Genomic DNA, 26911 nt, shown 5'->3' with positions numbered 1-26911 from the left:
CTGATGGATTTCCATCCATTTTTTAATCAGTTTTGCCCACATTATGCCTATTGATTGACTGTCAGTTTGTAAGTATATATTTTTCATTCTGGTTGTAAATAATTCCTCTGCATTACTTGGCAAACATCATAATGCTAATAAATTGTATGTTCATTATTATTAATAGTTCTTCCTACTGACTATTAATAATATGCTACATATAGTATTGATAGAGCTGACTCTGCAACATACTTATATACTTAAAGTTCACTTCTGTTGTTAAGGTTATACAAAGCATTAAACTGTAGCAAAATCACTGGGGCTAAAAACTGTCAAAATGAATGGAAAGCTGCCAAGGTAAGTTGATTTGTAGCCAGTCATGGCTGGTATATTCTCCGTTACTTGAAGCCATATCCTCTTGTATCAAAGTGATACTTTGGAATTTCTTGGCACAGTATTAAACAGGAACTGTTTTCTAAACAGTGAACTTGCATTTTTCTTTTCTTGCATTGCACACGATAGTTCCAAATTTCAGTGCTGAACTCCACAAAGTGCACCCACATGCAGGAATCTGGTCATTGTCACCTTTTTCTTTGTTTACAATATTCTTCCGCCATTTCTCGGTAAAAGATATTGATTTTCCCATGCATCAAGCGAGTGTATGTATATAATACATTTTGGAGAGTTCTTCCCATAAATGGCTTTGTATGTCCATACAGCTGGTTTGATGTGTCCTGCAATTACCACAGAGGTTTATGACATTTAAGAGATTTGATGAAATTTCACCAGCATTCCCCATCAGGCCTTCTGGAACTTAGCAACATTCTACAAAACTGACAATGGTTCACATGGAATGTGTTGAATACCATTCTGCCTTTACAGACTTAAATCTCGACTGAAATTGAATTGTTTCCATTGAAAATAGAAGAGAACAATTCCAACTCAAACAACAAAAGTACCAACATTTTAGCCACTTTTCTAGAATAAACATAGTCAATCAGAACAAGGCCACTCAAAATTTAATATGATTTTAAAATATAACATCTGTTCCTTCTCCATTTCCACCCTATATCTAAAACAAGATGTATAAGGAAATATTTTGACCTCATTTCATGAAGCAGCCTCATAAAGCATAATTGATGCTGGATTGCCAAAAATACTCACATTTTGTTATGTTAAAACTAGATAAATGACATACAAAATAAACATAAGCAAGCTGTATAGAATCAAAAATAATAGCAAAGCAATATCTTTTGAATTGAATTAAGAATGCTTCTGTTAATAGTACAATTGTTTTCCCTTCTCATTAGTACAAAATTCACATGCTAAAACCAATAACATATTTCACAATAGAAAAAAACCTTTGATCACTGAAAGATCATTTGACTTTTTAAAGAATAAGCAAAATCTATTCTTTCACATCACATCTGTTAAAATGTTTGTACATTTCCTTTATTACCCTTCTTCCTTTCCAGAAAGCAATGATTAACAGAGAAACACAATTGTATGAATGCCAGTATCAATGTCTTTTCTCAAACAAATAGATGTTCTGCAGTGAGCTTAGACAGGAATATGTTTGGCCAAGTGTTCGATCCTAGCCTCACTCAATGTTCACACAAACTAAAATGCCTGAGGCATCACTGAATGTGGATCCACAATGAAAGCCCCAGCTGAGATTGGCTAACTCAATTCAAATGTGGGATCTGTCTGATTCAATACACAACTAGCAGTACATTCAATCAATGAGAAAAATACTATGGAAATCTGATAATAAAAACAGCAAATTCAGTAGACAGTGAATACTCAGCAGGACTGGCAGTCTCTGTGGAGAGAAAAGCAATGTTAACATTGATTTGCAACAACTCAATCAAACTGGAAAATATTAGAAATGTAATAAGATTTTGAACAAGCAAAAGGGAGAAGGGTTACGAAAAAGAACAGCCCTGTGACAGGATGAAGACGAGGAGAGAGGAAGAGCAGAATCTTATAGGAGCTTGTGTGATGTGGGATGTGGTGAAACACGTATGAGAGTCACATGAGAAGATGGTGAGATCTTTCTTGACATTGGGAGGAACTCTTGCATTTTCAAACAGAGATGAGATTTTCACAAGGGGCTGGTGATGTCTAATAACAAGGAGATTATTGTTCGCTAATTATATTCTCATTAATAAGTCTCATTAATAATTAATCTTGTCTCATTAATATGTAGCTTCCTATTTTATCATCCACTACAAGGAAATTAAAGTTAACAATTCCTGACATGAAAGTCAGAGTGGGGACCTGGCAACCTCAGCTCACTGACTATGCTTTCAATATATCTTGCTTTACAGTTAATTTTGATTCTATACAGCTTGCTTATGTTTATTCCGTGTGCTATTTATCTAGTCTTAGCATAACAAAATAAAATATTTTTGCGATCCATCTTAGCCACTTAGTAACAATATCTCAGAATACACTCCAGACCACTGGCCGTACTCACCTCAGGTCCATGGACATTGGCATCTGACAACTGCCAGCCTCTCAGAACCCACATTACACCTCTCTGATTTATTTGCACAATGCTTCTGCACTTTAAAGCTGCACTTCTGGGGCAGCGGCAACTAATAGGTTCCAAAGACACGGGGATATGCACCCAGCTCATGCATCAGACCAAATTGCATTTGAAGGCTACTCATTTGCTCTCATTCATTTAGCACCCAGTTGTATGCTCACAGCATCCTTGCCTTGCCTCTGAGCACAGTCACTGAGAAAGGCTGCTTATTTTACTGGAGTAGACATCTTGCTGTTTAGCGCATTGCCATGTCAATCTCATGACTGCATCATGTGGCAGCAACTAACACTGTAAACACACTGCATGTGCTGTAAGCAAACAGTTATGTCTCAAAGTGGCAGTGGGACTCACTGAGGTCCAGGGAGGCACCAGCCATGAAGATGCCCTGGCACAGCAAGTCTAGGGCAGTTGCCAAGATCAGTCCAAGGGCTTGGCCACATTCATTCATCCAGTCGGAGTCCTCTCCATCCAGGGGTTGAGCCTCTGCGTCTGGGGATTGGATCATGATTAACCCTGAGACTCCATAGTGGCACTAACACAGTTGGGGAGAAATAAATGCAGCAGTCAGGATTATGGGCACTTTTCGTGTGGGGCTGGCCAGTTAGGGGATGGGCTGTAGTCAGTCTGCGATTCGTGGGAAGGGCTATCAGGAAGGGGATTTGGATGTTCAGGGCCTCACCGACGCATAAAAGCAGAGGCTGGAAATTATTGTCCAAGGATCGCTCACCATCACCTTCCATCGTTTTGGAAATTGTAACTGCACAATGGCAAAGAAAATAGCCATAACCACACCAGGAGTGATGGACATAAGTGCCTTGACCTGTGAGGGAGGGAGCTATAAAATCCAATGATGCAGGTTCTTCAGGGGTCAACAACACTACACATAGATCCATTTACTGCAAAGGACACATATCAGTGGAGACCTTTATGCTTTGACTCAGTGAGTACTATAACCGAACAAGCCAAAGCAACAGACTCAGGCCTGATTAAGATTTGGAGATCCTGTGGTGTCCCTATCTCTGGGCAGAATGCACAGATTTAAGTCCCACTTGCCCAAGATGTGTCAATGGTTTGATAGAAAATATCTGTTGTGTGGGAGCCAGAATGGCTTACAAATAACAGCAAAATTGTGGTGTGAAGAAAATAGCAATCTGAAAGAAATGATGTCTGATCACATTAATGGGCAACACAAAAATGCCCTCGGCCCAAGCACTATTGACCGTTCCATGAAAGACTAGCATCTTTGGCCATTGAAGCCAGCAATGCCATACCGACGGCTGTGCACCTGAACAAATGGCGTCTAATATTTGGATAGTCTTCAATATGTGATGCACACATTTGTTCAGCTACTTCTCAGGTCAGACATTTCTTCATAGAGCATCATGCATGCAAACTAATATCTGACCTGATAGTGTGACAGTTACACCACAGGTTACACAGAGAAACAAGCAAACAGATATTTTGAGATGTTTTAGAAATGCTAGACTTTATTTGCAGTGGCATGTCACCTTCAGTGCACCCTCAAGAGGATTTACTATTTTATTTTCCTCCCACTATGCCTTAGTGCAGTTCCATATTCCACATCTGGCATAGAGGAAACCTGCCCTTCACTGGAACACATTGGCCTTGGAGATTTGTTTGGGTAACCTGAGAGGCACTTGTGCTTAGAGGGCCCAGCCAGTGGTGTTGCATCTAGTATTCTTCCCAGAGGCAAGTGTACCCTCCTCAGCTTGAACTCTCACACATATGCATTCGCAGACAGAGGGTAGACCATGCTATCTCTGGAGTGTCCCAAGAGGAGACATCATGGAGGCCTGTATGGTTCCTGTTCTGATTGGTTGCCTACTGGCACTGCACTATCACTTTGGGAGGAAGGGGCACTTAGTGTGAGATGAAGGTGGCCTGTCTCTCTGTTGACTTGCCACTGCTGCTGAGTACCAATGGATAGAGTGATGCAGTCCAGAACTGTGCACATATCAAGCAGACCCAGACAATGCTGAACCTGACTGTCCATGTCACCTGCAAACCTGTCAATGGAGGCAGCTGGACAATCATAAGCTTGAGGCAGTCGACTCCCCAGAATGTGGCTGCCTGACTCTCCTGTGATTCTAGATTAGAGTGGTGCTAGAAAAGCACAGCTGTTCAGGCAGTATCCCAGAAGCAGGAAAATCGACGTTTCGGGCAAAAGCCCTTCATCAGGAATAGAGGAATGATTCTCCTGTGACCCTGTGCATATTCACAAAGTCCCTAATTTCCAGCAGTACAGGGCTCTCTCCTGCCTGGAGCTGAGCTGATGTCGGTCTCTAATGGTCCTCCAGTTGCTCGCAACCTGGGGTATTTCTTCCTCATCCAGCTACAGAAAGGTTGCAGTTATGTACCCACCAGGTCGTGCTCCCAAATCTAATCTAGTTACACATCCCATGAAGGTATCAGTATCTGAGGGTGCAGGAGGAAGCCTCTTCTCCTCAGAGGTGTTAGTGGCCCTTTCTTAAAGGGTGACATGTTTGACCCCGGCACAGTGAATATACCATATATACCTGCAAGATACAAAAGAGATGCAGCAAGAATTATACGTCATGTGTAATGAATGACACCGACAATGGGGTTAATGTAAGAGTTGTACTGCAATAAAGACTGATACTTACTGGTTTGATGGAATATGTTTGTTTCAGTATTCCCACTGAATGCCTTCACCTGTGAGGGGCCAGATCCTTTCCTCTTGGAGGCCAAGGGCTGAGAATCCTAATGTCAGCCCTCCATGTCCAGGACCTCCCTGCCCTATTGGGGATGCTTTATCCTGGAATGAGAGACAATATGCTACAAAGTGTGATGAAAGTGGATAGCTCACCTGTCAGTACTGGTGCAGGGTGGGGGCAAGGTAATGAGAACACCCAATTGACTGAGTAGGCAATACTGGGGACATGCAGGGTTAATCGTGTGAGGTGGTGTTTGGAAAGAGTGAGTGAGGAAAGATGTTGCATGTAACAGTGAGAAGGGTAGAGTATTAGCCTTTTTAGGAGGTGGGTACAGTAGCAGAGGTAGAGTTAGAGTTAAGTAGCAGGGAGATGATAGTGGCACTGACCCTCATGGAAGGATGATCATTAACCTTCTGCCAACATTGTTTTACATTTGACCGGACTGTGGAATTCATACTGATGCTTGTGGTGATCTCAGACCAACCTGCAGGGTCCGATGGCATGGCCTCCCTGCCAGTCCTGAAGAAGAGGAAGTCCTTCCTATGCAGTGTTCTGACAACAAAAACATCCAGTTCTTTGTCCACAAAGTGAAAGCCAATCTTCCCTTGTCTGCCCGATCAGTGCCCTGTCAGTGTGTGACGACACTTTAAAGATGGAACCAGAGATGCCAGTTTATTCCAGAAAATCTGGTGAGTGACATGTTCTTCCAGCGACTGTGAGCGGTAGAATTGGGCAAACATTGGACAAGAGGGGCACCATAGGGACTTGATAGATACGTAATTGCAATGATGTAGAGAAACATCACCAGGTCTCATGGAGAGAAACTCTCTATGAAACACATATAAGTTGATACGTAATCATCAGAAAATTCAGCTCAGAATGACAGAAGTTTCCATACTGAAAATCCAAAGTCAGTGATTTTATTTATTAGTATTTAATTCGCTGCCAGGTTCTTTTCCAGGAAGGCCCAGTTTGAAAAAGCACTCTTGTTTCCTCCAGACTGCAGATGCTGGAAACCAGATTCTGGATTAGTGGTGCTGGAAGAGCACAGCAGTTCAGGCAGCATCCGAGGAGCAGTAAAATTGACATTTCAGGCAAACTTCTACCTTGTTCACCCTCACTGTATTCTGTTTCCCTTCTCTTGCTTGATCACATGGCTACCAATTCAGACGCTCAGAACTCCTCAGGCTGCTGTTCTCTCTGCATCCTGAGATTTACATTTCTTTTGACTCTGCCTGCCAATTGAAGGCACGATACACAAGATACTCCCCATCCATCTTTGATTCCACTTACCCCTTGACGTGACCTCAGCAAGACCCAGACTTACCCTGAAGTTCAGCTCCAGTCATTTCCCTCCGGGATGCACAACTGTCCCAGCAGTGGTCACTAGTTCGGGTGGTATTGCTGGGACCAGAGAGCCCAGCTGCTCTCAGAGGCGGAACCTCCTCCCTAAAGACCATTAAATGACTACATGGCAAGCCTGCTGAACCAGGGCCGCCCTGACTTTTACACCAACAGATGGTATAATAGGCAGGCTAATATTTCTCTCTACATCAATGCTGCATGACTTGCTGAATATTTCCAACAATTCAGCTTTTTTATCTAATCACTGAGAATCTAGAAATAATAATGTTTAATTCAAAGTATAATTAAAGCACAGAGTGAAAATTGACTCTGCTGCCTGGCCAATGACACAGATGACTTGCTCAAAACTGGTCTTAGAATTATTGTTGTGCTGTACTGAAGTGCTACGCCAAGAGTGTCCAAGCATTTCACATGAGTGGCCACATTGCATTTTCTTCTCTTACTTCTGGGGATGATGAGCAAATTTCAGAAAGATAAGGCATTAACAATTCGTTGGCTCTGACCGGTTTGACAATCCAATTCTAAACCAGTTCTGAAGAAGGTGGGTTTCTGTTTAAAACATTAAAGTGATTTGCTTAGTTTTTGCAATATTTTGCATTTTCCTTTTGTGACTTTTCAGATATTTCCTGTTCAAAGTGCATGCATTCAAGATTATTGCATTTATGATACTAGATAAATGAATGCATTTAATACAGCAATTTAATTGATCAATGCCTACTTGCTGACCATGAAATCCCAAGTGAGATTCAACAAGGCTGCAAAGATGACTGTAGAATTGCTGTGAGACTCTGCAAGGTTCACACCAAAGTTTCCAGAAACAATTGAAGGTCCTTGGAAAGTGCTGAGATGCAGCCAATCCCTACTGGTGAATGCCAGCTGTATTAACCAATAGGAATGCACAGTTGCTGCGAGCCAGTCTGCAATCTGAATAAAAATCTTTGGTGGACCAAGCTGTAGCCTGTGGGCCATATGTTGGAAACTCTGGTGCTATACTTTCCTGAGTCCTGCAATTAACCTGCACTCGAGGACTTCAATGTAATGTTGTCATTCTACAGCAAGATAGCTTCAAATTACATATCATGCTTGTTCATTAAATGTACAAAGTGTAATGAAAACCCATCCAAACCCAAAACTTTCTCACCACCTCTCCTGATGTCTGGGTTATGCTTAATATCGCACAGAACTGAAATAGCAGAGCCTCACAGCTGGGCCCCTTGAAAAGTCCCACTTGGTAATCAAATTACACATTCCAGCCAAATGTTGAGTGATTATTATCCTCCTACTTACTGGCGTGTAGAACTATAAATCCTCTGAATTACAATATGTGGCAACAATAAGTGTAGCTTTAAAAATATCAACAACAATATAAAAAAACTGTACAATCTATTTTTTGATTCTGCAATAGATAATGCTGCTCATCATGAGAGTTGCAACTTTAAAAGAAGGAAGTTATTTTCTATTTAATGGCTCAGCAAGTAGTGAATGCTTTGACTTCCACATACGTTACTGTTCCCTCCAGAAAACTTCAAAATGACTGTGAAATACCTTGGCTCTGAAATTACTCTGTGGAATATCAGGATTTGAATGTTTAATGTATTTATCTGAAATTCTCTGTTGCTATAATAGCTGATATCTTAACCCATTTCAAAGATTGATGAGTGTGCATCTGAATTATGTACTTCTACTGTGTGTTTGCTCTTTGGTATCCTGAAACACAATTTCAGAGCATTTGTTTAATAGGACAAAAAAAATCTAGTATCATAAAAATGGGAGCTTCAGAAGGAGGTGGTGAGGGAACTCACATACTATTAAAATGTAATGAATTTTTTAGGCCAAAATATTTCTAATTTTGAAATGGTATTAGGAACTTCATGAATGCATAAAGATGTTAATGATTTTATCCTTTGAATCCTATATCAGAAAATATTCTCACTGTCAACATTTGTAGGGGTTTTCAATCAATTTCATCTATTTCCAACATCCATGCTTTCAAAAAACAAGGTCAAGCACATTTTTTGGGCATTAATAATTTTCTGTTTAGTACTGCAATTATAATTTTTGTTCTTCATTAGCCTTGGACATCGACAAATATACCAATGGAGAATGCATTCTAGTTTAAGATTATAGAAATACATTACAGATATAGTTTTACATTATGAGTGGATAACGGAAACTCTGGAGTATTGTGTTGAGACAGGCAGATTATTCTGCTTCTCTTTATCTCTAAATTAGAGACAGGACTTTGGTAGCAAAGCAAATGGTTGGATTTTAAATGGTAACATTTATAAAAATATTCATGGTACGTTTTGAGTGATTTTTCAGTCCAAAATTCCCTCAGATTTATGAGGAGAGAAAACAGATATCTTAAGGAATCTTAAAGAAACAAAATGGGTTTCTTTTTAGGTTTGAAATTCTGCTCCAGTTTTGTTTAATGTGGCTCTACAAATCTTGCAATGGCATTGTTGCACATTTTACATTGTGGACAATTCTTTTTTAGTTATTCATTGTCAGACCTGGCAGGAGCTCATAAAACTCAAACAAGTCCTGTTCTTGTGTGCTAAAATGGCTCACTACTTCAGGAACACCTAGGAATGCAGAGGTACTGCCTGGATTCTCTTCTTAATCTCACAATTAAATACCTCTCCAATATCTCTTCCATCCTCACCTTTAACAAATGTGAGGAGCTTAAGGACTGCGTGTGACTACAATTGACATCATCTGATCAGCTCCCTCTGCTATCTCCTCCCACTACTAACTTTGTGCCAAATGTCATCTAAGCTTGTCCCTGGCTTAGCCCAGAATTTGCATCTTTTCTAATTTCTTGCCAATCTTCCTTCATGTCATCTCTGAGTTCATCTTATCAATGTGCATATATAGGTTTCAGAACATCAGTAAAGAGTCATCAGACTCGCAATGTTAACTCTGTTTCTCTCTCAACAGATGCTGCCAGATTTGCTGAGTTTCTGCAGCATTTTCTGTCTTATTTGTCTATGGAACTCTGTTCCCACTGAACTGCTGACATCAACTCCTGAACAAAATTGGAAGGGGACTAATGTACTGGCAGGGAAATTTGCTAGAACTGCTTGGGAGGATTTAAACTAGTAAGGTAGGGGGATGGGACCGAGGGTGATAGTGAGGAAAGAGATCGATCTGAGATGGGTATAGCTGAGGACAGAAGCGAGTCAAACAGTCAGGGCAGACAAGGACAAGGTAGGACTAATAAATTAAACTGCATTTACTTCAATGCAAGAGGCCTAACAGGGAAGGCAAAAGAACTCAGGACATGGTTAGGAACATGAGACTGGGATATCATAGCAATTATAGAAACATGGCTCAGGGATGGGCAGGACTGGCAGCTTAATGTTCCAGGATACAAATGCTACAGGAAGGATAGAAAGGGAGGCAAGAGAGGAGGGAGAGTATAGGGAATGCTGGATGACGAAAGAAATTGAGGGTTTGGTTAAGAAAAAGAAGGAAGCATTTATCAGGTATCGACAGGATAGATTGAATGAATCCTGAGAAGAGTATAAAGGAAGTAGGAGTATACTAAACAGGGAAATCAGGAAGGCAAAATGGGGACATGAGATAGCTTTGGCAAATAGAATTAAGGAGAATCCAAAGGGTTTTCACAAATATATTAAGGACAAACAGGTAACTAGGGAAAGTATAGGGCCCCTCAAACATCAGCAAGGCAGCCTATAGGGCCCCTCAAACATCAGCAAGGCACAGAAAATGGGGAGATACTAAATGAATATTTTGCATCAATATTTACTGTGGAAAAGTATATGGAAGATATAGACTGTAGGGAAATAGATGGTGACATCTTGCAAAATGTCCATATTACAGAGGAGGAAGTGCTGGATGTCCTGAAACGGTTAAAGATGGATAAATCCCCAGGACCTGATCAGGTGTACCTAGAACTCTGTGGGAAGCTAGAGAAGTGATTGCTGGGCCTCTTGCTGAGATATTTGTATCATCGATAGTCACAGGTGAGGTGCCGGAAGACTGGAGGTTGGCACACGTGGTGCCACTGTTTAAGAAGGGCGGTAAAGACAAGTCAGGGAACTATAGACCAGTGAGTCTGACCTTGGTGGTGGGCAAGTTGTTAGAGGGAATCCTGGGGTACAGGATGTACATGAATTTGGGAAGGCAAGGACTGATTAGGGATAGTCAACATGGCTTTGTGCATGGGAAATCATGTCTCACAAACTTGATTGAGCTTTTTGAAGAAGTAACAAAGAAGATTGATGAGGGCAGAGCAGTAGATGTGATCTACATGGACTTCAGTAAGACGTTCGACAAGGTTCCCCATAGGAGATTACTGATTACTAAGGTTAGATGTCATGGAATACAGGGAGAACTAGCCATTTGGCTACAGAACTGGCTCAAAGGTAGAAGACAGAGGATGGTGGTGGAGGGTTTATTTTCAGACTGGAGGCCTGTGACCAGTGGAGTGCCACAAGGATTGGTGCTGGGTCCTCTACTTTTTTGTCATTTACATAAATGATTTGGATGTGAACATAAGTGGTACAGTTAGTAAGTTTGCAGATGACACCAAAATTGGAGGTGTAGTGGACAGCGAAGAGGGTTACCTCAGATTACAACAGGATCTTGACCAGATGGGCCAATGGGCTGAGAAGTGGAAGATGGAGTTTAATTCAGATAAATGTGAGGTGCTGCATTTTAGGAAAGCACATCTTAGCCGGACTTATACATTTGATGGTAAGGTTCTAGGGAGTGTTGCTGAACAAAGAGACCTTGGAGTGCAGGTTCATAGCTCCTTGAAAGTAGAGTCGCAGGTACATAGGATAGTGAAGAAGGTGTTTGGTATGCTTTCCTTTATTGGTCGGAGTATTGAGTACAGGAGTTGGGAGGTCATGTTGTGGCTGTACAGGACATTGTTTAGGCCACTGTTAGAATATTGTGTGCAATTCTGGTCTCCTTCCTATCGGAAAGATGTTGTGAAACCTGAAAGGATTCAGAAAAGACTTACAAGGATGTTGCCAGGGTTGGAGGATTTGAGCTATAGGGAGAGGCTGAACAGGCTGGGGTTGTTTTCTCTGGAGCGTTGGAGGCTGAGGGGTGATTTTCTAGAGGTTTATAAAATTATGAGGGGCATGGAGAGGGTAAATAGACAAAGTATGTTCCCTGGAGTCAGGGAGTCCAGAACTAGAGGGCATAGGTTTAGGATGAGAGGGGAAAGAGATAAAAGACAGCCACAGGGCAACTTTTCACACAGAGGGTGGTACGTGTAAAGAATGAGCTCCAGAGGAAGTGGTGGAGGCTGGTACAATTGCAACATTTAAGAGGCATTTGGATGGGTATATGAATAGGAAGGGTTTGGAGGGATATGGGCCGGGTGCTGGCAGGTGGGACTAGATTGGGTTGGGATATCTGGTCGGCGTGGACGGGTTGGACCAAAGGGTCTGCTTCAATATTGTACATCTCTATGACTCTATGATTCTAGCAGAGGCGAATAGGTTGGTTATTGCAGAGACCAAATATTTGCTTTCCTACTCAGTATTATTTCAGGGATATTGGGACCCTGTCTGACTGACTAAGTGAGAGGCAGTGCTCTTATTAAAGGCTATACATTTGTGCAGAAAGGTTGATTGGTGATGGGATGCCAGCCTCTGAAGAGTTATTTCAGGGAGTGGGCGCAAGTGTGCAAAGTTGGGGCTGAGACAACCTGTTATTTAGCAAACCATCCGGGATGCAGCCCCAGAAAATCAAGGTGGGCTTTTTCCCAGCCTGTCCCAGCACTTAGCAGATCTTGCAGCAACCTCTGATCTATGCCTGGTATTGATGGTCCCAATTTCACTCTGTAACACTCCCACCCAGGTAAGAAGATGCTGCCATTTAGGCGTACTATTTCTCAAGGCTTTGTATAACCTGATTCATTTTTCTTCCACATAACCAACATTGTGCAGCCTCTATTGCCATGTTGACTCAGGTAACCAAATTCAGTCAGGAACCTATCAATCTTGAGTCTGTATGCCTTAACTACTGATTGCTCTGTGGAAGGAAGACCATTAGTGAAGTTCATGTCGCCTGATTTTCGATTCAAGTACATATTGAAAGATAAGCAGATAGCTTATAAGTTCGATAAGTTCCACATTATGTTGAAAGTGGCCAATTTCTTACTTAAGTACTTACCGGCACATTCATCAGTTGTAGGAGGTGAATAAAGGTCCTAGTATTCCTGTAAATCTTATCTAAGAGAGGCACTGCGGAATTATTAGTGATAAAATGTTTTGCTGTCTGTGTTGCATTAGAAAGCATAATAAGGCCTGCCTTAATTTCTTCGTTTTTCACACGTTTCTGCAAGACAAAATAAGGATAGAAATCAATGTTTCAGTCACTGCGTGGGCTGGAATTTTCAAGTTTGATTGGGTCAGACCAGAAATGGGTTGTGGCGGCCTTCAAGGTCGCATTGCCAATTGCTGTGCTGGTGAACTGGCATGGTTCTAACCTGGAGCTGTTTTGAAAAAGGCCAGGTTTAGAACTAGATAGATACCCCATTAGGCTAGTAAATTGGTTCATTTGGACCATTTTGCTGCGCTGGTTGGAATTTAAGTTTTTAGGCAAGCTTCATTCTGCAGCCAAAACCTCCCAGCCTGAGGAGTGGGGCTCACTCTTCATTCTGAGAGAATTCTCTGCATCCTCCAATGCCATTGAGCCATTCCTGCAACATCAAGCCTTCAAGTGGAGATGCTTCCCACTGACAGCTTGTCAGTTGTGGTCTTTTCTTTAAATTATTATTATTAACTAGTCTGCATGGACAGTCACCACCTTGAGGTATTCTCTCCATCTCTCAGTGTAGGAATTGGTAGCTCCCACCTGAGCCAGTAGACCGCTGATATGTCATTGCTGGATAGCCTCCCCAGTGGTCCTCCAGCTTCAGGAGGTCAGACAACCATCCCTGACTGGGCAGCAAGTGTGACCTCTGCCAATTAATTGACTTATCCTGCAAACATTGTGATGTGATGACTAATCATGACATGGTGGAGAATCAGGACCTGAATTTGGACCAGACCTCCAATCAGAAAATCCAATCTCAGGTCTCAGGTTAACTTTACAGTTTATAGGTACACAGTGTAATTACCTTGGCCCATCAATACATGATGTTCTATTTACAAGTTAGTTTGAGTTAGTTTGGCAGTGATCAGGCTGTCATTAAATGCTCTGAAAGTGCATAACTGTGGGTTAATTGCACTGTTGATTCCAGATTTGTGTTCCTATGAAAGACTGTACTTTGTGATATTGCATTTTGCAAAGATGTCCTAAAATTTAAACATGACTGCAATTGTAAGCTCTACAATACCAGCATCTACTTTCTTTGCTATGGTAGTGTAATATTCATACTTAATTCACCTGTAATTAATTCTCTCTTTTAAAAAAATGTGGATTTGCCAGTTGGATCCAAGAAGAGTCACATTCAAGACCATCTTGAAATTGTGTAATGTTCTGAAACAATTCATTGCTTGTTTTTCCCACATCAGTCATTTTAGGCGTAACATTTATTTGCAATATATATTTGGTGATACAGTCAAAGTTATTTGGGAACTGAAAATGCATTTTGTTTTGAGGAACTGAATAAGAATATTTTTTGTGTGATGTACAAACTGAAACGTTGAAAAAAATTGTTTATGCCCTATACATCTACAATGTTAACTCTTAAATTTCTAATTACGTTTTGCCAGGAATGCTAGTGTTGCATTCAGTATTCTTTTAAAGGCCCAGTACTAATTAAACAAGTTATTACCATTCCTGGGGAATGATAGCAATATGATAACATTACTACACTAGTATTCTAGTAGCCCAGAGTAATGTTCTAGAGACCCCAAGTTCAAATCCCACATGGCAAAATACTTGTCTCATTAATAATCATTAAACTGCTAGATTTTTGAATCCATCTGGTTCACTAATGCCCTTCAGGGGTAAACTTTGCAATCAATACATATTTGACTCCAGATACACAGCAATGTAGTTAAGTCTTAGGCTAGTAAGTGTTTAGTTGCATCTAATCATCACAGAGAAGTGAGAGAAAAACAAGACCAGATGGACTAAAATTGAACCCAGTGGGAATCAGTAGATAAACCATTGGTTGAAATTCTATTTTCACAAAGAAAGCCAACCATCTGATACCTTGGCTCATTGAGATTCTTTGGATAGCATCTTTAGCCCATGCATCTTCAGTTGCTTCATTTCTGGTCTTGGATATTCAATATCACCCACAACTCTTCAAATATTTAACATATTTTTATTCACTCGTGGGATGTCTGCATCGTGGCTGGGCCAACGTTTATTATTTGCCCCAAATTGCCCTTGAGAAGGTGGTGGTGAGCTGCCTTCTTCGACCGCTGCAGTCCATGTATGCCTTTGGGGAGGGAATTCCAGGATTTTGACCCAGCAACACTGAAGGAACAGTAATATGCTTCCAAGTCAGGATGGTGAGTGACTTGGAAGGGAACCTGCATGTATCCGCTACCCGTGTCCTTCTGGATGGTGGTGGTCATAAGTTTGGAAGGCACTGTCTAAGGATCTTTGGTGAATTGCTGCAATGCATTTTGCAGATAGCACACATAGCTTCTACATAATATCAGTGGTAGAGAGAGTGAATGTTTGTGGATGAGGTGCCAACCAAGTTGGATGCTTTGTTCTGGATGGTGTCAAGCTTCTTGAGTGTTGTTGTAGCTGTACTTATCCAGTAATCTTTGTTCACACGTAGCAAGACCTGGGCAACATTCAGATTTGGGCTAATAAATGGCAAGTGACATATATTCCACATACGCTTTGAAACTATAACATCCCTCACAAGACTGAACTTTCCTTAACATTCAACAGCTTTACAATTGCTATATAACATTAATATCAACAACCTACCATCATTATCTGCAGGGTTATCATTGATCAGAAACCGAACTGGAAAAGCTATATAACAATTGTGGTAACAAGGATAAGTCAAGAGACTGGAGATTCTGAGGCATGCAATTCACCTTCTGATTCCTAAAAGCCTGTCCACCATCTAACAGACACAAGTCAGGAGGAGGATAAAATACTGTCCACCTGCCTGGATAGGTGCAACTCCAAAATAACTCAAGAAACTTGACACCATTTAGGACAGTCCTCTTGACTGATGTTTCATCCACTGTCTTAAACATTCACACTCCTCTCTTGAGCACCAATGCATAGCAACAGTACTAAGTACTTATCAACATGATGCACTGCAGCCACTCACCATGGCTGCTCTGACAGCTTCCAAACCCATGAGCTCTACCTCCTGGAAAAAGGGGAAAGGCAGGAATGCATGGAAACACTACCAGTAGCAAGTTCCGTCCAAGACACTCGTTAACCTGTTTTGGAACAATATTTCCATTCTACCACTATTGCTGGATCAAAAATGGTCTCCTACACCCTCCCCAGTATCCTTTTCATGTTTCTAGATCACACAGGTTGTTCAAGATTGCAGCTCACCACTACCTTTACAACAGGAATTAGAAATGGGCAGTAAATACCAGATGTTATAGTGATGCTTACATCCTGAGAACAAATTTAAAAGCACTTTAATTATTTAGGTACTTACACTTTTGGACCTCCATGTTCGTAGATTAAGACCAGTATTTGGAAGAGGAATTGCATTAGGAAATTGAAATATCCGGTTACACTGCATGGAAATACAAAATAGAAAAATCTATCGGAAACATTTTGGAGGGACAGTTGGAATAGCATGTGCTCAGCATGGAATTTCACCTCTGTCAGTGCAAATTTGTAAAATTGACTTTCCTATGTGAACATTTTTCATTTTACATTTTCTCCTATTCTGTTCTCCCCCAATGCATATTGGCTCCCTGACTAGAGAATGGTTCAAATAATTTTCCATTGGTATTTCGCTCAAGTGACCTACATTCATATCGTAACAATAAAAATAGCACCATCCCCCACACGTTTGAGTGTGCCCCTCATGTTTGTGGACAGGCAGAAGATGAAGATTCAAACATTTGGATGCTGTGCTAACAAGATAGACATGACTCCATGCCACTGTTACAACTATCCCACATGTTCCTTTGTCAGAGTTTCAGCAGAAGCTCTTAATAATGAAAGAGTTTCTGCTGAAACTCTGTGGGAAAAGCCCCAGCTCCCTCAACCTTTCTTCATAAACTATGCCCCCAAGTCCAGGCAGCACCCTGATACACCTCCTCTGCATCCTCTCTAAAGCTTCCACATCTTTCCTATAATGAGGTGACCAGAACTGAACACAATATTTGAAATGTGCTCTAACCAGGGCTTTACAGAGCTGCCGCATAACCTTGTGGCTCTAAAATTCAATCCCCCTGCTAATGAAAGCCAAAACACCATATGCCTTCCTAACAACCCTATCAACCTGGGTGGTAAATTTGAGGGATCTATGAATGTGGACTCCAAGACTTCTCTGTTCCTCCACACTGCCAAGAATCCTGTCTTTAACCCTGTAATCTGCTTTCAAATTTGACCTTCCAAAATGAATCGTTTCACATTTTTCCAGCTTGAACTCTATCTCCCATTTCTGAGCCCAGCATCCTGTCAATATCCCATTGCAATCTACAACAGCCCAACCTTCATGTCATCGGCAAACTTACTGACCCACCCTTCCATTTCCTTATCCAAGTCATTTATAAGAATCACAAAGAGCAGAGATCCCAGAACCTCTGTGGAATCCCTGTGGAATGCCACTGGTCACAGAGCTCCAGGCTGAATACTTTCCATCAGGAATGAGACTTGTGGGCGGGGGAAGGGTGTTGAGAGATAAATGGGAGGGGAATGGGACTATGATAGGTTGATGAAGGTGGGGGCGGGAGTGATAGGTTGGAGGGTGGAGCGGATGGGTGGGAAGGAAGATGGACAGGTAGGACCAGTCAAGGGGGCTATGCTGAGTTGGAGGCTTGGGACTGGATAAGGTTGGGGAAAGGGAAATGAGAAATCTGGTGAAATTCACATTGATCCTGTGTGGTTGCAGGGTCCCAAAGTAGAAGATATGGCGTTCTTCCTCCAGATGTTGAGTGGTAAGGGTTTGGCAATGGAGGAGGCCCAGGAGCTGGATGTGATTGCTAGAGTGGGAGAGGGAGTTAAAGTGTTCAGCCACAGGGCAGTGGGGTTGGTTGGTGCTGGTGTCCCGGAGATGTTCTCTGAAACAATTCACAAGTTGGTGTCCTGTGTCCCCGATGTGGAGGAGACCACATCGGGTGCAATGGATACAGTAGATGACTTGCGTGGAAGTACAGGTAAATTGCTGTTGGATGTGGAAAGATCATTTGGGGCCTTGGACAGAGGTGAGGCAGGGAGGTGTGGGCACAGGTTTTGCACTTCCTGCGGTGGCAGGGGAAAATACAAGGGGTGGCGATGTAGATCCAACAAGGGAGTCGTGGAGGAAATGGTGTCTCTGAAATGCTGATAGGGGTGGGGAGGGAAATATATCCCTAGTGATGGGGTCTGTTTGCAGGTGGAATATAATGCGATGTATCCGGAGTTTGGTGGGGTGCAAGATAAGGACAGGGGAGGGGAGGGTTCTGTCCTTGTCGTGATTGGAGGGGTGGGGTTCAAGGGCAGAGGTGGGGTAGTGGAGGAGATGCACTGGAGGGCATCGTCGACCATGTGGGAGGGCAAATTGCGGTCTTTGAAGATGGAGGCCATCTGGGATGTTCTGTAGTGGAATTGGTCATCCTGGGAACATATGCAGTGGAGGCGGAAGAATTGGGAATAAGGGATGGCATGTTTACAGGAGGCAGGGTGGGAGGAGGTGTAGTCCAGGTAGCTGTGGGAGTCGGTGGGTTTGTTGTAAATGTCACTGGAGATGGAGATGGAGAGGTCCAGGAATGGGAGGGAAGTGTCTGAGATGATCCAGATAAATTTGAGGTCAGGGTGGAAGGTGTTTGTGAAATTGATGAACTTTTCAACCTCCTTGTGGCAGCACAAGGTAGCACCAATACAGTCATCGATGTAGCAGAGGAACAGGTGGGGGTTGGTGACTGTGTGGCTGCGGAAGATGGACTGTTCCACATGCCCAACGGAGGCAGGCATAGCTGGGCCCCATGTGGATGTCCTTGCCTACCCCTTTGGTTTGGAGGAAGTGGGAGGTTTGAAAGGAAAAGTTGTTAAGGGTGAGGACCAGTTCAGCCAGGTGGATGAGGGTATCGGTGGAAGGGTACTGGTTGGGATGGCGTGAGAGGAAGAAATGGAAGGCTTGGAGGCATTCATCATGGTGGATAGATGTGTAGAGGAACTGGATGACCATGGTGAAGATGAGGCATTGGGGGCCGGGGAAACGAAAGTCTTGGAGGAGTTAAAAGGCGTGGGTAGTGTCCCGAATGTAGGTGGGGAGTTCCTGGACTAAGGGGGACAGGACGGTGTTAAGGTATACAGAGATGAGTTCATGGGACAGGAGCAGGTTGAGACAATGGGTCGACTGGGGCAGTTAGATTTGTTAATCTTAGGGAGGAGGTAGAAGCAGGCGGTGCGTGGTTCTCTGACTATAAGGTTGGAGGCTGTGGATGGGAGATCCCTAGAGGTGATGAGGTTGTGGATGGTCTGAGAAATGATAGCTTGGTGATGGGAGGTGACGTCTTGATGAGGGATCAGTAGGAGGAGGTATCTGTGAGTTGGCACCTGGCTTCAGCGGTGTAGAGGTTGGTGCACTGAACTACCACAGCGCTGCCCCCCCCGCCCCTTATCTGCAAATTTGATGCTGATGTTGAGGTTGGAGTGGAGGGAGTGGAGGGCTGAGCGTTGTGAAGGTGAGAGGATGGAGTGGGCGAGGGGGGTGGACAGGTTGAGGTGGTCAATGTCATGGTGACAGTTGGAAATAAAGAGATCAAGGGCACGTAACAGATCAGCACGGAGTGTCCAGGTGGATGGGGTGTGTTGGAGGCAGAAGGGGTCCTTGGAAGGTGGATAGGTGTCTTGATAGGAAAAAATGGTCCTGGAGGCAGGGGCGGCAGAAGGAATTTTCAATGTCGCAATGTTACCGATGTGTACCACAACCTCTGGCTGCTCCCCCTCCCCCTTAAGAATCCTGTAAGCTCAATCTGAGACATCCCTGGCCCTGACACATGGGAGGCAACATATCATCTGGGAGTCTCGTTCATGACCACAGAATCTCTTGTCTGTTCCTCTAGCCATGAAATCTCCTATCACTATCGCTCTCCTATTCACCCTCTTCCCTTTTGAGCCATAGAGCCAGGCTTAGAGCCAGAGACCTGGCGGCTGTGACTTTCCCTTGGTAGGTTGCTCCCCCCCCCAACCCCCAACAGCATCCAAAGTGGTATACTTGTTATTTACGGGAATGGCCACAGGTGATCCTTGTACTGTCTGCCTATCCCCTTTTCCTCTCCTGACGGTTACCCAACTACCTTTATTCTGTAACTTAGGTGTGACTACCTCCCTATAACTTCTCTCTATCATCCCCTCAGCCTTCTGAATGATCCGAGGTTCATCCAGCTCCAGCTCCGTTCCCTCATGTGGTCTGTGAGGGGCTGGAGTTGGGTGCACTTCTCACTAGTGGTGACCCTCACCTCCCACATCCTGCAAGAGGATCACGCAACTGCCCTAGCTTCCATTCCCTCTGCTCTAAACTGTCAAAAGAGATTAAAAAAAATTCCAACCTTCCACACAGAGTCTTTTTGTTTTGGGTAGAAGAGGAGGACAGGTGGGAGACACTAGCTGTGTAGTGGTTTGGGTTTAGCCGATTAGTTCACTTACCCAGCAGTCCCCGTGTTCGCATCCACTCCTGTTCAGCCGTCACTCTGCTGATTCATGAGCTAAGTATTTTATAAGTGAATTTACCTTCCCAGTTGCCCCCTGGCTCACGCTCTCTCAACTCTCTTGTCTTATTATTAGAAGTTTGGATTCAATCCAAACAACACTTACCATAAGATTTAGTCATTGCAGGACAGATTTTCACTCAGATGGGCATCAGGCAGGCAGTAGAGAGCAGACAGAATACTCTTAGACCAGGCTCAATGTGACTATTTTTAGAGCTCTGTGCCTCATCAGCACAGGAGAAGGGAGCTACAGACAAAAAAAACTTGAGCCTGTACATCTCCAATGTGGCAGGATGGGAAATCATCTGGCACCCATCCTGAGCCAGCTGACGGTCAGAGTCTAGGGGAAGATAAGAAGGTCCCAGTCTGGGGACTTACGGCCCACCTATGAATTACCTAAAGTGAATTGCAATTATAAGGAATATCTCTCCTGTCTTCTTGACCACATCAAAAGAAACTTAATAGTAAATAATGCTTCTTAATAGTTCTTTTTAATATATGAGGTGCAGAAGCATGTTTTTATTCTGAGAATAATAAAGTCTTTACCATGCTTGCCTGCAGATTAATAAATAGCTATCTCCAAGCTCCATTTGTACTTTTAATGCTGCAGGTTCTTTATGGTTTCCACTCAGGGACAATCCCAACTCAACCCATATGCAGAAGGCATTAATTCAGCTGCATAACATCTGAGATCCTAAGTTTAGTTTTTCAGTTAAAATCTGAAGGTGATTTATTTCAGATGGTTCCACTAGCTTGGTGTGAATTTCTTGAATCCTGCTTCGGATAGCTCTGAGGGGAACATATGGGTTTTTTTTTCCCATTCTAAGGGACAGTGGGATTAAGTCATTCCCATGTTTGCATTGCGAGCTGAAATCCTACAGTAACAAATTTGCTGAAAATATGCAGCACAAGTACTGCTGTGCTGTAACACAAGTTTGAAAATTGTGGTTGAAATTGCGTTGAATTGCTTTAGTGCAGGTGGCATTTCAATCGTGGCCTTCTGGTTGAGAGATGGGCTCACTACTATTTACCATAAGAAACTCGGTTACTGTTGGAATCAACCTATTTAGATATGCCCTACACACCTCTGGGGCAGCTAGGACTTAAACCTGGACCTTTTGGTTCAGAAGTACCACCACTGTGCTACACTAGGGCATGCTGCTAGAACAGGTGGGACTTAAACTAGGCCCTTTGGCTCAATGGTAAGGATACTATTATGGTATGACAAGAGACCATTGTTATTGTTTATGTACTTGTTACTTATACTTTTTAAGTGAGAGCCAGTTAACTCATTTGGCTGGATAATGAACAGTATGGGATTGATTTCTGTTCCAGGTCAGAGCAACTAGAGCCTTGCTTCCTTGCTCTGCCTCTGAAATTGAAAGGCAATGCCAAAACACCACTGACAAAACGGTCAAGAAAGTGGCTTAGAATGAAGTATCAGCAGATAATGAGCTGAGGAATTGTCTTTAGGCAGAGTAAATATGACTTACATATGTGTTGTTCAAGTTTGTTATTTATATGCTGTTACAGATGTGCCTTTTGGAATGTTCAGCCAAATTACTTTAGCATATTATTCCATGTACCAGCACCTGATGATAAATCTTCTGATGCTTTCTGAAGGTTGCAAGCACAATATGGTTTTGTAACAGCAGAATATTAAGTCCTACAGGAACTAATTTTCATAAAGTTTTTTGAATTTCCAGTCAATATTATACCAACCATTTGGCACAGTGCTACCAACTCAATACTGCTTATGACTCATTTTACTGGCAACACAGAATGAGTATCAGCTGATAAAACATCTGCTCTCTATTCAAAAGTTTAAAATTTCAACTAGTGAGGATTGATGCTCAGACTTCTAATCTTTAAAGTTAATGTTATAAATGATGTTCACTGCCTTTGAAGTGAAGTGGAGCAGCACTCTCTCGCAGGAACACACTTCACTTTGCGCCAATATTAAGTCAGACCCTGATTTTGAACTCTGGTTGTGTTTACACTTAATTGCAGCATAATTGGTGGAGAATGAAATTGCTGCCCTAACACCACAGCAGTATGGTGAATGCATGTACAAACTATTAAAATAATGGGTAAGTAGTAGTGGAATAGTTGGTTGGAGTTGTTTTATGGAATAATTGAGCTTCGATTTATGTTCATGATTCCTTATGTGTTCTGTAATTAATTTCAGATGTACCATTATTCTGAGTAGTAAGGCTGAACAGTGACAACTTTGCACAGAGGAAAATCATATATAGCCTTAGCTCAGCTGCTTTCATCCTTGAAGCGGAGCTACCAGTGTTGGACTGAGGTGGACAAGGTGACCTGATGAAAGAGCAGCACTCCGAAAGTTTGTGATTTCAAATACATGTACACCTGTTGGACTATAACCTGGTACTGTTGTGATTTCTGACCTCACTCTCATTCTTGATACTGATTGGCGGAACTGTCTGCCTGTTGACTCCATATTGTGACTTGATTAGGCACTTAAACAGAGGTGGGGAATCTACATTGAATTTAATTCTAATCCTGGTTTCACTGCATGCTGGCATGCATGCAATTTGTAAACATTTTCACTGGTAACAAGCAGGAGTGTGACAGCTTGCTGATTTCTTTTCCTCCCTGGTTGGTGACACTGAAGCAAATTTGAGTGTCTGCACCTCCGCACTGGCAGTGACTAAGTAAATGTGAGGATCAGTGTCTCATTTTAGATCATAAAGACTTTTTCAAGCAACAAGTACTAGTAACCATTTGCACCTACTTTAGTTTTTTTTAATGATCCCATGATCACCTTGCACCATTAGCCCTTTTTACCATTTAATCATTGCTGCGTTTCATCCCAAGACAGACATTTGTTCCTTTCTGCTCCCCATTCAATTTAGCTTTATATTTGCTTAAAAAATGTTAATTGATGCCATCTTCCTATCTTGATGAAAATCATCAATCTGAAACTTTAACTGTTTCTCTTCACATAAACTGAGGTCTTCTAGCACGTTCTGTTTTTATTGGAATTTAGCTTATTTAATTACTTTTGAAATGTAGCCACTATGGTAAAGAAAGATCAAGCACAAACTATTGTGAGTGCTGGAAATCTGAGTTAAATCAGAAAATACTGTATATACTGAACTAGTTTGGCAGCATCTGTGGAGAGAGAAATGTTTCAAATCAAGGACCTTCTAACCTGAAATGTAAAGTTTCTTTTTCCAAAGATGTTGCCAGACCCTTGGCATTTCCACTATTGTATGGCTGCATTAATAATGTTCATAATCTCAGCATTTCATAAAGTACTTTAGAAATAAAGGACAAATAAGAATGCGGAATACAGTTAACGGTAGGGTTCTAAGTAAGGTGGAGGAGCAGAGGGATCTTGGGGTCTATGTTCATAGATCTTTGAAAGTTGCCACTCAGGTGGATAGAGCTTGTAAGAAGGCCTATGGTGTAATAGCGTTCATTAGCAGAGGGATTGAATTCAAGAGTCGTGAGGTGATGTTGCAACTGTATAGGACCTTGGTAAGGCCACATTTGGAGTACTGTGTGCAGTTCTGGTCGCCTCATTTTAGGAAAGATGTGGAAGCTTTGGAGAGGGTGCAGAGGAGATTTACCAGGATGTTGCCTGGAATGGAGAATAGGTCGTACGAGGATAGGTTGAGAGTGCTAGGCCTTTTCTCATTGGAAAGGAGAAGGATGAGGGGTGACTTGATAGAGGTTTATAAGATGATCAGGGGAATAGATAGAGTAGATAGTCAGAGATTTTTTCCCCAGGTACAACAGAGTGTTACAAGGGGACATAAATTTAAGGTGAAAGGTGGAAGGTGTGGGGGGATGTCAGGGGTAGGTTCTTTACCCAGAGAGTGGTGGGGGCATGGAATGCGCTGCCTGTGGGAGTGGCAGAGTCAGAATCTTTGGTGAGCTTTAAGCAGCAATTGGATAGGTACATGGATAGGTGCTTAAGCTAGGACAACTGTTCGACACAACATTGTGGGCCGAAGGGCCTGTTCTGTGCTGTATTGTTCTATGTTCTAGAATAAATGGAGTACTTTTGAATTGTAATCACTACCGTAATGTAAAGAAGATGGCAATCAGTAAGCTCCCATAAGCAACAATGTGATGATGACCAGACAACTTGTTTTAGGAGTATTTAGTTGAGGGATAAACATTGGCCAATAACTCCCTGTCACTTCTCTAAAGTAACACAGCGGGTTGTTTTGCAAGCTGTTGAATGAGCAGACAGGGCGTCAGTTTCATGTTGGCAAAAGTGAGGACTGGAGATGCTGGAGATCAGAGTCAAGATTAGAGTAGTGCTGAAAAAGCACAGCAGGTCAGGCAGCATCAGAGGAGCAGGAAAATTGACGTTTTGGGCAAAAGCCCTTCATCAGGAATGAGCTTCATTTCTGATGAAGGGCTTTTGCCCAAAACGTCGATTTTCCTGCTCCTCGGATGCTGCCTGACCTACTGTGCTTTTTCAGCACCACTCTAATCTTGACTCAGTTTCATGTTTCATAGGAACAGATGAAGGAAGGTAGTTCCAACAGTGCAGCACTCCCTCTCTCCAGCACTGAGGAGTCAAGCAGAGATTTCTGTGTTGTTCTGGCTGAAGTGGGATTGTGTAACACAATCTGCTACCTGGGAGGCCAGAATAGCAGCCAAATACAACGAAGGAAGCTCCCAGTAATAGTGACCAGTTGCAATGATGTTGGTTGGGGGATAAGTGGGAGTGTTGACAGGATAGGGGATCCCAAGTCTTTTCGGTCCAATACTGGGAGGTTCATCTGCAGGGAAACAAATATTTCGAAATCTGGAAAGATTTATTTAGATCAAGATATCAAAATCATGATGCAGGAAACATTTTAAGTGGAAATAGGAAACCCACTGGAACCAGCAATTATTGAGTTAATTGAATAAATATTGCTGAGCTAGCAGATTTGCCTGGCTCAGTCCTGACTGATGCTCTAGCGGACACATTTGACTAAACATTGAAATATGGCAATTTGGAGCAGGAGGTCTCCCGTAAGGCGCACGAGCAGATCAAATTCGGTAGAGATAGCTGGTTTGAAAGGGCTGGGTCACTCTGACCGGCCACACGAGTAGAAGTGATTTCCTTTGTTCCCCCCTTGAGCACATCTTGAAATCACTGAAATCTGAGGACGTGTCCGATCCGACCACATATTTCACTACTTCCTTCACCTGGTTCGTATTTTACCAGCTGGCAGTTCCTAACATCTCATATACTTTACAGACACTAAAAATCATATTTATTTTGGCAATTACGTCTTAGCAGAGGAATGTGGAACCCCTGGGCACGTCCATCAATCTCATCGCTTCAGTTTATTTATCCGGACTTTCCTTTGTATAGAATCTCTGCTGTTCCGATAAAGGGGTCCCCAAGACTCCCCCGATCCTATTGCTGTCCGCAGCTCGCCTTCAAACGGGCTGTCAGTCTAACCTCAACCAGGAAATCTGACCGCAGCAAACAGTACAAGGACTCAACACAACATGTATTAAAAAGCTACTCTTCACTTTCCATCTTGACCCCAGTATCGCAGGGAGCAAGTTTGACTGAGTTTCTGGCAGAATACGAAAGGGGGTGGGGTGGGGGCTCGAAACGTGGCGGCAAGACAATTAAATCGTTGGAATGGTGCAGCGTCCCGCTCGGTACAGAAACTTGCGCGAATCCTTACCGGTGCTTTCAGGAGATCCTTCGCTTCTCTGATATATCTGTCCATTACACGGCTGTCACATAGAGGGCGTAGCGGTATCATCTTTGCGAGCCTGGTCTGGACAAGGCATACTATCAGGAGCAAAAGTTCTGCAAAGCAGTGGACTCAGTTAGAAAAGGCAATTAGATGCCACGCAATTTGCACTTTTAAACTGTTAGCTATCCCCCCCCCTAAAATAATGCATTGATTCTTTACAATATCTCTACAAAATGATGTGAACGATCTGAATTAAATCCATGTGTTTCCTCTACTTGAGATGACAACGCACGCCATCCAAGTTATTAATTAGTCAAATCTAATTTTCGGAATGCTGAGTAGTAACCTGAGCAAACAATGGAATGCATTATGCCAATTGTTAAACATTCTCCAGGTACTCACTATTTAAATCCATAAGCAGCGGGTTCTCCACTCTCCTTTTACATGCCTTGGTCCCACATGTCCAAATCTGTTTTCCATTTATATAGAGAGACAGAGAGATAGGAAGAATCCCAAATTTCGCAGGATTTTGTTTTAGTTTCGCGTTGACAATTGGAAAGGCGATTTTTTAAAAAAAAGCAAGTCTTATCACTTACAATAAGTTGTTAGACTTCCGGTTATTAAATTGTTCTGCATATCTGAAACGGAGTAACATCTCAACAGACTCTGTGATCTCACCAACGTTCCGCAACGTCAGGAGAAGAACAGAGATGAAAGACGTGTCCCATTTATATGGTGCAAGTACATCCCGTAGCCGAACGGACAAAGTTCTTTATTTTACAGGCTGGAGCAGTTCTCTTCAGCAAACTGCAGTTCATTTCAGCAGTGCAGTGT

General features: G+C 42.6%; 1 protein-coding gene across 2 annotated transcripts; it reads right to left on the bottom strand.

Annotated features, from left to right (window-relative positions):
- Positions 1-263: 263 nt before the first annotated feature.
- On the bottom strand, positions 264-26690 carry LOC132821512 (erythropoietin-like). Of its 2 annotated transcripts, none has more exons than XM_060834116.1 (5): positions 26674-26690; positions 26063-26190; positions 16178-16258; positions 12748-12912; positions 264-713 (listed from the first exon to the last, which is right to left on the bottom strand). In XM_060834116.1, the coding sequence occupies exons 2-5, from the start codon at positions 26141-26143 to the stop codon at positions 561-563; spliced, it is 480 nt and encodes a 159-aa protein (XP_060690099.1). In that variant the 5' UTR covers positions 26144-26190; positions 26674-26690; the 3' UTR covers positions 264-560. The 2 variants fall into 2 exon arrangements, with proteins under 2 accessions (XP_060690099.1, XP_060690098.1); XM_060834115.1 differs by lacking the exon at positions 26674-26690 and adding an exon at positions 26480-26580.
- Between the last annotated feature and the right edge of the window lie 221 nt (positions 26691-26911).

Source organism: Hemiscyllium ocellatum, chromosome 13 (assembly GCF_020745735.1).
Source record: "Hemiscyllium ocellatum isolate sHemOce1 chromosome 13, sHemOce1.pat.X.cur, whole genome shotgun sequence".
NCBI lineage: Eukaryota > Metazoa > Chordata > Chondrichthyes > Orectolobiformes > Hemiscylliidae > Hemiscyllium > Hemiscyllium ocellatum.
This window is presented reverse-complemented; position numbering and strand designations above follow the sequence as displayed.

Coding starts and splice junctions, on each gene's coding strand:
- LOC132821512 (XM_060834115.1), bottom strand. Junction 16,259..26,062: donor AGGATCTCCTGAAAGCACCG/GTAAGGATTCGC, acceptor ATTTCCATGCAG/TGTAACCGGATATTTCAATT. Junction 714..12,747: donor TACAACTGATGAATGTGCCG/GTAAGTACTTAA, acceptor TGGTAATTGCAG/GACACATCAAACCAGCTGTA.